Source organism: Ambystoma mexicanum, chromosome 5q (assembly GCF_040938575.1).
Source record: "Ambystoma mexicanum isolate Mex_15411 chromosome 5q, UKY_AmexF1_1, whole genome shotgun sequence".
Lineage (NCBI taxonomy): Eukaryota > Metazoa > Chordata > Amphibia > Caudata > Ambystomatidae > Ambystoma > Ambystoma mexicanum.
The window spans coordinates 967433679-967446422 of record NC_090933.1 but is presented as its reverse complement, the minus strand read 5'-3'; the positions used below and the strand labels follow the sequence as shown (position 1 = coordinate 967446422).

The 12744-nt window shown below is 48.8% G+C and overlaps 1 protein-coding gene across 6 annotated transcripts in view; it reads right to left on the bottom strand.

Annotated features, from left to right (window-relative positions):
* The window catches only part of OXR1 (oxidation resistance 1), a 3084878-nt gene that overhangs the window by 1171797 nt on the left and 1900337 nt on the right, over positions 1-12744 (bottom strand). For all 6 annotated transcript variants that reach the window (XM_069621494.1, XM_069621497.1, XM_069621492.1 and 3 more), the window contains one exon: positions 4743-4895. In XM_069621494.1, coding sequence (XP_069477595.1) covers positions 4743-4895 — 153 coding nt within the window. The remainder of the gene's footprint in view (positions 1-4742; positions 4896-12744) is intronic.

The following is a 12744-nucleotide window of genomic DNA, read 5'->3' as shown; positions in this document are numbered from 1 at the left end:
GAAGATCTGTCATTCTCCCTGAGAATTGTGACCACTGAGTCCTCAGTGCCCACTGGAGGGATCTCATTCTCAGGCGAGCCTCTGGCACAAGGAAAATGCAGGATGCCATGAGGCCTAGCAACCTCAAAAAGTCGAAGGCTGGGAGACGTTGGGCATGCTGGAACTTGGTAACCATCTGTAGAATATCTTGAGCCCTCACCTCTGGTGGCGAGGCTTTTCCCAGGGAAGTATCCAGGATCGCTCCTATGAACTGGAGTCTCTGCGATGGTATCATTTGTGACTTCTTTAAATTGAGGGAGAAACCCAGTCTGTGAAGGAAGTGGCACACGTGATTTAGCTGGATCTGAGCTTGTTCCGGAGAAACAGCCCTGATCAGCCAATCGTCCAGGTAGGGGTAGACGTGAATCCCTTCCCTCCTTAGACTTGCAGCCACTACCGACATTAACTTGGTGAAGACCCTCGGGGCGGAGGTCAGCCCAAATGGCAGCACTCGAAATTGATAGTGAGAGTTGCCAATTGCGAACCTCAGGTATTTCCTGTGTTTGAGATGGATAGGCACATGGAAATAAGCGTCCTGAAGGTCCAGAGATACCAACCAGTCCTGGAACTGAAGGGCCTGGAGGATCTGAGAAAGAGTGACCATCTTGAATTTGTCTTTTCTGAGGAATTTGTTCAATTCTCTCAAGTCCAAGATGGGTCTCAGTCCTCCGTCTTTCTTCGGAATGAGAAAGTAAGGGGAGTACCAGCCCTTGTTCCTCTCCGCTACAGGTACCGGTTCTATGGCACCTTTCTCTAGCAGGTCCAAAATGTCCTGCAAGAGGAGCGGATCTGGAGCTTTCTGAGAGCTGATCCCCGGTGGATGACTCTGAGGTATACGTAGGAAAGGCAGGCAGTAACCTTGGGCGACTGTTTCCAATGCCCAAGCATCTGACGTGATAGCCTGCCATACCGTCAGATGTTGAGTCAACCTGCCTCCTACAGGTGTCCTGTGAGGGGAGTCTTCAGAGTGGTTTTGGGGCGGCTGATGCAGATGCCGATGGTAAAGAGGCACCTGCTGTTGCTGCGGCTTTAGAATATCTACCCCGTCCACCTCGGGTAGTTCTTCTTTGACCCCTTTGAGCCGGTCGTCCTCTACCTCTTCCGAATGCGGAGTAGAAGCGAAAGGACTTGCCCCTCGCAGAGGTTCCTGAGGGACGAAAAGGAGTCTGACGGATTGCAGCTCCTAGGGATTTTGCTGCAGCTTTTGAAGTTTGCAGTTTCTCTAAACTGTCATCCGCCTTTTTCCCGAACAAAGAAGAGCCATCGAATGGCATGTTCAAGAGCCTGGCTTGCACATCTGGGGCAAAACCCGACTTTCTCAACCAAGCGAATCTCCTGGTTGATGTACTTGCCGCCATTGCTCTGCTGATACTGTCAGCCGAATCAATGCCCGTCTGGTGGGATTCGCACATAGCGTCTTTACCGTCCTGTATAATATTCAGGAACGCATCCCTTTCTTCTCCCTCCGGGATGCAGTCAGCCGCTGTAGAGGCACACTCCCAAAGTGTATGGCTGAACCTAGCAAGGGTGCAAGTAGCATTAACAGACTTTAACGCCATGCTACATGCTGAAAAGACTTTCTTTGCCATAGCATCATATTTTTTATCGTCCCTGTCCTGTGGGACTGTAGGATAAGCCGTCTTGACATCGGTAGAGGATGCTGCTTGTACCACCAGACTTTCTGGGGATGGGTGTTTAGACAAAAACTCTGGGTCTGTGGAAGATACCCTGTACTTTGTAGACAGTTTTTTATTTACTGCTGGTATTACATCTGGGGTTTCCCAGTTTGTCATGATCTTTCTCTGAAGAGCTTTATGAAAGGGCACCACAGGATCCTCTTGCGGGCCTTTGTCAAGAATATCCGTGAGGTCATCTTGTTGGAAAGATTGTGAAGGTGCAGACCACCCCATGAACTCTGTAATCCTGGCCATTAAGGCTCTGTAGGGGGTTTCAGCATGCTCCCCCGGGTCTGGCTTAGCAAACTCCACCTCAGGGGAAGTGTCTAACCCACTTGCCTCATGTAAAGAATCATGAAGATCCTTTAATCTGCGCTCTTCAGAGGAAAATTCCTCTCTAACTGGGGTTACAGGTCCCTGTAACTCAAATGTGTCTTGTTCAGACAATTCACCCTCTTCTAAAATTGAGGATATAGTTCTCAATTGTTCTGAACTCATAAAGGGAGTAAATCCCATTTCCAAGGCAGAGGGTGCCGAACTTGTCATTATTGGCCTCGAAAGCGTTGATGTCGTCGACGTTGAAGGCTTCGAGCGTGGCGTCGAAAACAGAGGTGGAGGCCTCGAGGACCTCGACAGAATTGGAATTCTACTCGACAATATCGAAGCCATCGACGTCGAGGGCCTGGGGATAGTCACTGGATGTGTGGTAACCGTGACTTTTCTTGGCGTCGACGCCGGTGTCGAGGCCGGCGTCGAGTCGACAGACCCGTGTGTCGAAGGTCCCCTCGACAACGGCGTCGAAGACATCGACCTCGACGGGACACTCGTCGACGGCGTCGACGGAACCTTCGAGGAAGGTTTAGAGGTCATAGTCCTGCCCGAGGGTTCGAAACGCGCTCGAGAGGTTTCTTTCGCCGGGTACTGCGACTCGCGGCGTTTTTGACCTTCGGGTCTTTTGACCAGAGCATCGCTCTCGGCAGTCTTCGAGGGGGTCGAGGCCGCTTTCTCGAAGACGCTCATCATATTCTTTCGGAATTCCTCGCATTCAGCCCGGGAACTATGTTTCGTGGGGCAAGGGATTCTTTTTGGCGAAACAGAGGAAGAGGAAGACGGAGAAGGGGATCTTCGACGTCTCCTCTTCGAGTGCTTCGATCTCGAGGAGTGATGAGACCCACTCCGGGACCTGCAGTGCGAATGGTGACGAGGAGACGAATGTCTCGACTTCGTCGACGAAGAAGAAGCTTTAAAAGTCTTACCTTTCTCCAGCTTCCCCCTACGCTCCTTCAGGGCCTTAGCAGTCATGGACATACAGTCCTCGCATTCCGAACAATGGTGTTCAGCTCCCAAGCACCACAGACAAATTCTGTGAGGATCGGTCAACGACATCTTTTTCCCACAATCTCGACATTTTTTGAAGCCGGATCGAGGAGTTGTCGGTTCCGACGAGGAAGCCATCGAGTACGGATCGAATAACTCGAGGTAAATAGGATTAATCTGACTAAGAACTGAGCAACGGTATTCCGAGGCACCGAGTAAGCGCGGAAAAACGGAACTGAGCAACGGACGCTGCGCGCGGCCTTTATAGGCAGGATGACGTCGAACGTCGATACGGCGGCTGTCGAGGGACATCGACTCGAAGGACGTCGACGCGCAGCGCCCTCTAGAGAAAAAATTTTCCGAGGCCAGCAGAGCTGGAAGGAGATATCTAAGATGAGGAATACGTCGGAGGACACAATCCCTTCGAATGATATTTTTAGGATTTCTTTTTCTCTGTTCCGGGATTAGTTTCTCGGTTCGAGCTCCCACAAGGTAACCCCTTATTTTTGGATGTGGCAATTTTGCTTTGTAATTATTCAGCACAATGGGTGACCATGGTTGCGCATACATGACTGCTCTTACTACTATATTTCTTTCATTAATTTTGTCTTTTGTTCTCTCTCATTTTGTTGTTAATTGTTTTCAACTATTGGCTAATTTCATTGCCAACATTACATATCCTTTTTATTAATTTGTTAAACTAATTGTTGTGTTTTTTGAACTATTGGTTATTCTTACCAACTTATATCCTTGATTCATTGTGTTGGGTAATTATTATTTTTGTCTGGCATCTATCACTACCTTGCCCCCTTGTCTGATTTTGTGCATGTTTGTTCGCTATATTTTGTTTGTTATATATGATTATGTTCAATATGTAAAAATAAAAATGTTGGCAAATAATTTTGCAGCCTTGGAAGAAGAGCGCCGTTGCTCGAAACACGTGTCAGCTGTTTTGATTTGCATTAAATAACGCTCAAAGAGCTTTAATAATTGTGTTTGTGTGCGCAGTTTATGGTAGCAAACCCACTCTCAATTATTTCACAGACACCCTTTAGAGAGGTGGGAACAGTGTTTAATTGTAAAACCAAGAAAGAGCTATGCCAGGGTCATTGAACTAAGTGATAACACTAAGCAGGCCTTGCTGTGGCCCAATTTCCCTCGTTGTGGGGGTGGACGTTGGGGAAAGACACACCTTAACATGCTGTGGCTTCTCATTAGACACACCCACCATCTTCGAATTTTGAATTTGTGCACTTGACATGGATCCCCATTCTTGACTTCATGCTTTGATCAAACAATCTTCACATCACAAACAGTGTACATTTTGAAAATACATGTGCCTAAGAGTAAGTTGAGTAAAAATCAAGTAAGTACAAATATTCTAAAAGAAAGATTCAGTGGTCAGGATAGAATTATGTTGGACAATGTGCAGGTGTAAATGTGCAGGTGTAGCACGAGCAAAGTTGTGTCTATGATTAAAGAAAAATGAACATAAATTGCCTGCAAATGCCACAGCTTGCAGACACTCAGTGTTGCTGCCCTTTTACTTGAAACACCTGTGTGGGACACGTTTAAAAACATTAACTCAACTACAATGACACCATGAATGAGTTTAATCACACTACGCACATTGTGAGTAGACTAGATCTTTTATTGTAGGTAAACACGTTACTGAAAACTCTACAGAAAGAAACACACCAAGAGCCTTACCTTTCCATCAGTAATGTACTTGCAATTAATTTTGAGAAATTTTTCTGTAAATGCTTCCTCTTCTTCAGAGGTAGATGAGACCACTCTAGCTGGACGAACACACGTAAGAGCTGGTGAGGACGTTGCCTCTTTCCGATGAAACCCATCTGGATCCTAAAACGAAATAAAGGAGAATACAAATAAATATTTCTGCAGTTTAGCAACGATGCAAGTAGCTATAAAGCACCTGGAGAAAAAAGATGGATCGGTCCATTCTATATATGACCCTTCATAATGTTCAGGTCACTAGATGAAGCTGAGCAATCCATTGTCTCTCTGAGAAACTTACTTTGAGGACGTATTCCTCACCGGACAGCAAGACTGCAACAAAACAATCATTGGCGATGGCAACAGTTAGGGCTTTTGTGTAGGCATGGGAAATACACTTGCCATGTACTGCCATGGTGGTATTAACTGCCCATTGACGGTAGCAGGTGCAAAAGGGTGCGAGTAACTGGGTACCTAATAGCAGTGCCTGGTAAATGCCAAATACCGACACAAAAACCAAAACTGTTGGCTTTGCCAATGCTTGTTTTTAACAGGACTTCATGGAAGGACTCCCATAGTGCTTATAAATCGAGTGGAGGAAAGCAGATCTGGTTAAAAAAGAAATATGACACTGGTAGCCTGTTAAAGCATGAATTAAGTCATTACCTTTCAAAAGACTGCTTTGAAAATACACTTGCAGGCACTTTAGAGCAAAGTCAGATGGTAAGCCTTGATTAAAGCAAACTGAAAGGGATAGGAACTGGGTGAGAATGGTCACAGAGATTAGCATGGGCAGTCAATGGGTGGGCAAATAACAAAAACACCTAAGAGCTGTGTGTCCCTTGGCATATGGCAATTCTCCCTATCCATACTCTGATGCAATAGTTTCGCTTAGCCCAAACGAATGAGTCATGTTACCTAGAGGTGGAACCGTTCATGCATATTATGTCGCAGACTAACCAACTTCAAATTGGTTCTGTAAAGCAGGGGCAACAATCATCGCAATTGTTTGACAATACAATTAAATGAATGCCCTTTGCTTTGAAAACAAATACAAATTCTCAATGAGCTAATAGAACTCAGTGATTCAAATAAAAGCCACACGCTGTACAACACATTAAGTCTGACACAAAGTGTAATATTAAAATACAAACGTAAGGGACATGCTAAAAGGAAACGAGAATCCTCATAGACCCAATGGATTTATACATACACTAACACAACAAAATCATTCTTTTATACAGTGCATGCTACCACAGTTCTTGCCATGGTGTTGGTTAGTGAATGGAGAATGTGTTACTAAAACAAAGCTTCACAGTGCTAAATTTGTCACGCTAGAAGAAATGCACCCAATCTGAATCTGACTTGTGGGGGCTGGTAGCTGGAAACAATAAGAGTAGGAGGACCACATCTTCTACAAACGCAGCTGTGAGTTGTTGGATTCAAGTTAAAAGGAACACATGTTCTGTTGCTTGGGTTGATTCAGGAAAAATATAACTTCTCAGCAACACATGGTCTGTACTGTATTGCCTCGAGGACCAAATGGGACTGGAGGATCAACTAAGACTCAAGGCAAGTTTTGATACTTAGTCTTTATTATCCTTACAATAAGGTCTACCAATAGGCAATTGATCTCCCCATGTCCTTCTTTCCCAGGTCCGACAAGGGTGGCCTAACCACTTGCTGTACATCTATAGTGATTACAAGGATCAGTCTACCCATACTGACTTGTGTCTGTGCAACCCCACACTGCATGTTTCTAACATAGAATTTCACGTTGCAGCATTTCCCTCAAGAGTAGCATTGCCTTATCACTAGCCCTTCACCCTACAGCTTGAATAGCCTACACATTTCTATCCTTGATCCCCCACATTGCATTATCTTTTTTTAAAAACATTTTTTATTATTTTATAACAACACACCAAACATTACAATGATTAGGACTTCCATGTTCAAGTCTAACAAGGTAACATTACAAACTGCGTTCTTCAGTCCCGCTCCATCCCTCCCCCTTAACTTGAGCCATAATGTCCGTATCATCAGCCTGTACGTCCTCAGGCGGGTCTAGTGTCCTCCTCTTGTCCGTATCATCATCACTGTGATCGGGCTGGGAGTAGGGGGGGGCACCATGGTGGCCACCAATTGCCTCCATTCGATTAAGGGTCCTACCTCCTCCTCACCTCCCCTGCTGACCGCTTCGAATCAAGCAGCCGTTTCCGCCACTGCCCACTTCAAGAGGTCAGCCCACCACAACTCCATCCTGGGCCTGTGGGCTGCCTTCCAGCACATTACAATCCTTCTTTGGGCCAGGATATATGCCAGGTCCTTCATCTTACTAATGTGCTTCAGATGACGTGGCCTAGGGAAACCTCCTAGCATGCATGCCCAGGCCAACTCCACCACCAGCGTGATGCCTTTTTCGGCCAGGCGTATCTTCAGTTCAGACCAAAACCTACCCACCTCCGGACAAGCCCAGAACATGTGTAACATCCCGGCTTCCTCCTCCCCACACCTGGGGCATCTCTGAATCGTCTGGCCCCAAACCTAGCAATCTTACTGGGGGTCAGATATGCCCTATGAGTGACATATAATTGGATCTGTTGGAGCCTCGCGTTCCGGGACACTTTCTTATGGTATCTCTGGGCTCTATCCCATACCCCATCCGACATAGGCTCTCCCACCTCTTCTTCCCAGAGCTGTCTCAATAGGGACAATTCCTTCCCCACCTTGGACCCCAGTAGCTCATATATGCAGGATATCTCGTGCCCACCCTCCGAGATGTCATATATCATCTCCATGGTAGCATCCGGTTGTTCTGTGAGCACCGCCGCCGGCCACTTTTCTCACACTCGTCTAACAATTCTGGAGTAGGTGATATGTTGCCCCTTATGCACCCCACTGTCCTCCATCAGTTTCTGGAATTCTAGTGCCTCCCCCTCCTGCCATATGTCTCCCAGAGTGGCCAGGCCCATCGGTTCCCAGTATCTACGGACCCCTTGTATCAATTGGGGGTCCTCTCTGCATAGCGCCGCCAACGGCCCCTGCATAGAAAACAGAGCCGAGTATCCCACCATCTGCCATGCTCTGTGCCACACCTTCCAGCCAAGCCCCAACAGCCTCGCCATCTCTCGTACCTTTGGCTTGGACAACCACACCACCTCTCTAAGGAAGTAGGGGGCCGGTTCCATGCACAACAGCCTGGTTTTGGCTGTTTCTTCCACAGACAGCCACCTGGCCACATATTGCAGTTGTCCCGCTAAATAATAACTCAAAATTCGGCAGGTTTATTCCCCCCCTATCGCACGAATTTTGTAATTTCCAAAGAGCCACCCTGTTTTTGGAGTTATGCCATATAAAGCCCCTGCACAAGCTGTGGAGACTAGCAAAGAAGCGCCTAGGGATCACATGCGGGATATTTACGAAGAAGTGTAACAGTCTGGGCAGGACTACCATCTTGATTAGAGCCGCTCTCCCCCATCATGGCCAGGGGCAATCTGGACCAGAATCCCATGCTATTTTTGATGCCTTCCACCGCCTTTACCGTGTTTTGTTTATGTTCTTCTCCTGTCGTGTGGTATATGTAAATTCCGAGATATCGGAACAACTTGGTTCGTCAGGGTATTGGCAATACCGGCAAACCCCCAGGTGGGACAAGTCTATATCTCCCCAGGGGGAACATGCTGGATTTCTTGGGGTTTACCGGAGAGGGCAGCATATCGTTCCCTCACCTCCAGGATATATTGTATATTCTCTTCTGGGAAGCGCAGATACAAGAGTATATCGTCAGCATATAATGAAATAAGATGCGGACCGCTTGCAATGCGGATCCCAATTTCCTCGTATTGTTGTCTAAGACAGACAGCCAATGGCTCCAGCGCTAGTATATACAACATGGGCGACCAGGGGCAGCCCTGTCTGGTGCCCTTGCTAAGTTGCCATTTGTCTGAGATCGTGGCCCCTGTTTTAACCCTTGCAATTGGGGAGCTGTATACCATTTTAACCCACCTAAGGTACCCCGTCCCCATTCCATAGGCTTCTAGAGTCGCCAACAGCCAGGTCCATCTTACTGAGTCGAAAGCCTTAACCGCGTCAAGCGAGCAGTTATACTCCTACCAGGGATGTAGCCTGTTTGGTCAGGATGTATCAGTTTGCCAATGACTCGCTTAAGCCTGTTTGCCAGCACTGCTGTAAGGATTTTGCTGTCTTGGTTGAGCATCGATAGGGGTCTGTATGACCCACAATCTGTGCTCAGCTTCCCCGGCTTTAAAAGCAGTATGATCACCGGCTCTCGTAGGGACTCTGGCAACCTGCCTTGCTCATACGCCTCATTAAACATAGCCAGCAATGGGGGAAGCAACTCTTGTTTGTAGGTTTTGTAGAATTCGCTTGGGAGCCTGTCTGACACTGGAGCCTTACAAGTGGGCAGGTGTTGAATCACTAACTCAAGCGCTTCTACTTTGATTGGGGTATCCAGGTCTGCTCGTTCTAAATCGTCTAAGGTGGGCAAGCCCATGTCTTCTAGCATGTCCCGGATTTCATGGTCACTAGCTCCACCTGGGTCCTCATAGAGCCGTTTGTAGTATCCCAGGAACTCTTCATTCACTCCCTCCTGGGTATCGAGGGTCCAGCCTCCCTCCCCTCTAATTTCCCTGATCGCCGGCTGTGGTGCCTCGCTCTTATATAGCCAGGCCAGCAACCTTCCAGGTTTGTCTCACCCCGCATGCTGTCTCTCCACATATTTCTTATAGCTTAATTTACATAACCTGTCCCAGTATTCGCAACTAGCTTGTTGAAGTTGTCTCATCCTGACCCCATCCTCCCTAGAGGTGCCTCCCCTACGCATAATGTCTTACAGCTCTTCCTCCGTTCCCGGCAGCTTTCGTTCTATGCCCCCCTGAAGCCCTCTGGATTTTGACATAGCCACCCCCGCACTACCACTTTGAATGCCTCCCACACAGTTCCCATAGATGGAACACTGCCAGTATTAATCTCGAAGTACTCTGATCTCCTCCCTTAAATCTTCCCGGAATCCTGAATCCTGCAGAGCCTCAGCTCCGAGCTTCCACGTCGGAATCCGCGCTCTAAGGGGTTGGTGTTGCCACTCCAGGACCAGAGGGGAGTGGTCTGAGAGCACCCTGGACTTGTATTCCGCGCTTCTCATCCCAACTACCAGATCGGCAGCGGCAAACACGTAGTCCAGCCTCGTGTTCAGGTTGTGTGGTGCCGCATAGTGTGAGTATTGCCTATCGGCCGGGTGCAGCTGCCTCCAGACATCTACTAGGTCAAAATCTCTCAGGAGGGCCTTTAGCAACTTTGCAGCCATGGTGCGGTTGTCTAGCTTACGGTCTGATCTGTCCACCTAATAGGGGGCTAATCTTACCATACAGGGTCCGAAAGTAGGCTGCTGTATCCTGATTGGGAGAGTATAAGTTTACAATACTCACTTCCCGGTTTTCCAGCATCCCCCTCCCAACTATCAATCTGCCTTCTGGGTCTCCCGTGGGCTCAAGCAATTGGAATGGTATGTGAGGTGCTACCCAAGTGATAACTCCTCTTGCGAAGGCCGAGTATGTGGCACCCGCAATACTCCCCCTCCACTTTCTCTTGACCACCTCCAATTTCTCCCTGGTGAGGTGGGTCTCCTGCAATAATGCTATGTCAATCCTCATCCTTTTCAGGTACATCATAACTTTATTACGCTTCAACTAACTATTGAGGCCCCTAACGTTCCAGGTAACCACTCTAAGGCACCCCGACGCCATAGATCCAATATCCTGCCCTCCCTTCCGCCCTCCCTCCCACCTGATAAGATTTTCATATTGGCTCGTTACCCACCCGCCCCCAACTAACTCCCCCTTCCCCCTTTCCCCAACAACCAAACCCCACACACCGCCCCTTCCCTCCCCCCAACCCTCCCCCAACCCCAACAAATGCCCAGCTCCATCCCTGGATCTCAGGTGACCCCGCGTCTGGTTCTGCCTCAGTATGCCGAGGACAGGGGCCCGGCAGGGTGTCACCAGACTACCGGTAACCTAACTAAACTACTCTAAATGGGGGTATGAGGACTAGCTCTGCAAGGCTCCCCAACCAGGTAAATAGTCTCAGTGCTCACGGATCAAATCCTTTTCCAACCTAATCATGCCCGCCCATAAGATACATCTATTACAATATTCAAGTCCCATAGTCTTAGGCTGCAACACCCTTTGGTGCCCCCTCCATAGATTACTTATTTCTTCCTTATCCTTCTCCCATCTGGATGCCCGAGTCCTGGGGGCAGCTCTGCGTATCGAGCCACCCCATAGCTTCTTCCGGGGTTTTGAAAAACAAGGTTCTGTTTTTATAGAACACCTTCAGCTTCGCCGGGTAGAGCAGCATATACTTGTGGCCTGCTTCACGCAATCTTCTCTTCACAGTCCCAAAGTTCATGCGGCTACATTGTACCAACAGGGTATAATCAGGGTATGCGGTTATATTTGCTGTTTCCTCTTTGTATTGTTCCGCCCTTACGGAAGTGTTCAAGGATTCTTTCTCGGTCTCGGTAGCTCAGGATCTTGGCAAACCCCGGTCTAGGGGGGGTGCCTGGCGGCGGCCTCCTCATTAGAGCTCTGTGCGCCCTCTGGACCGCGAACACCTGGGACAACACTTCTCCGGTTATCTCCTGCAGCAGCATGGTTTCAATGAACTGAATGATACGGATGTTATTCCTTCGGGCCTGTCCCTCCACCTCCTCCGCCCTGCATTCTAGGTTGCCCACACGTTGCACTAGGGCATGAAGGTCTGCCTTGTGTTGCACAGTCCGCTGTGTTCGTGCCCACCTCTTTTTCCAGGTTCTCAGTGCGTTCTGCCAGCGACCTAACATCTTGTCGGATAAGGTTCACTTCCTCTTGCACTGCCCCGACTTTCAACTCCAGTGCTGCTTTCAATTCAGTCATAGCCAGACCCAGTGTGGTTTCCCAGGCTACTTTCAGATCTGCGATCGCCGCAAGGATCTCCAGGTTAGTGCCCATGGTGTCTCCGCTCCAAGCAGAGATTTTGTCTTTGCTCTTGGCTCCTTCCGGGCCCGGAGGTGTTCTGGTGTATTCTTCCAGCGTGGGTTGCTTGCTCTTCGTTCTTAGTGGTTTTCTGGACATGGTGTTGTGCAAAAAAACTTGTGGGCAAGTCTCACCTCTCGCCAGCCCCTGCGGGGTTTAACTGCTGTAAGCGCCTGGGCCCGGGCGGGCCGTGCAAGGAGTGTCTGAGAGCTAATTATTAGCTACAGGAGTGGATTGTGTCCTCCCACGTAACAATGTAACTTCACTCCGAACCTGCCAGCACTCGGCCGTACTGTGGGCCAGCCGAACTAGGCTCCATGTGTCACACTGGCTGCGGACTCGAGCAGGTCCTCCAGCTCATCTCATGTGTCCCACTCTTTATACCCACTCCCCCGATTTATGCACGCTGGGTGGTTGGGGCTGTTTAGGGTGCTTGACTCCAAGATTCAATCAATGCCTATAGTCCCCCGCAGCATCCTTCTTCCTTCTGGACCTGCCACCATTTTGGGCCCATCAGCTAGCCGTTATACTCTCACCTCCACCATGGAGTGGGGGAGTGTATACAGCTCTTTATTGTGGTACTAACAGACCAGTTTAGGTGAGGGAACATAGCAGTTCACAGTGTTATCAGGTCACCTCACTGGCCTCCTAGAATCCGATTTCAGAAGCTTGCCAGTCTGCTCTCTTCATTTCTCGTTTCTGTACTCGCATGCCGGCTTGCTTCTGCAACTGTTTAGTGCTCCACAGCTGGCATCTGCAGCCCCGAGCACGCAACTAGAAGGTCGAGTCACTCCACCCACCTTCTCCCACTGCGGGGTGCCAGGGCCACTCTGCTGTTTGGGCCGCGGGGTCCAGTTGCCCAATACCCGCCTTGTATGCGGGCCCAGCGCTGGTCGTCCGATCCTCTTTCTGCTTCAGTGTACTGCGCAGCCCCGGAGCTCCAA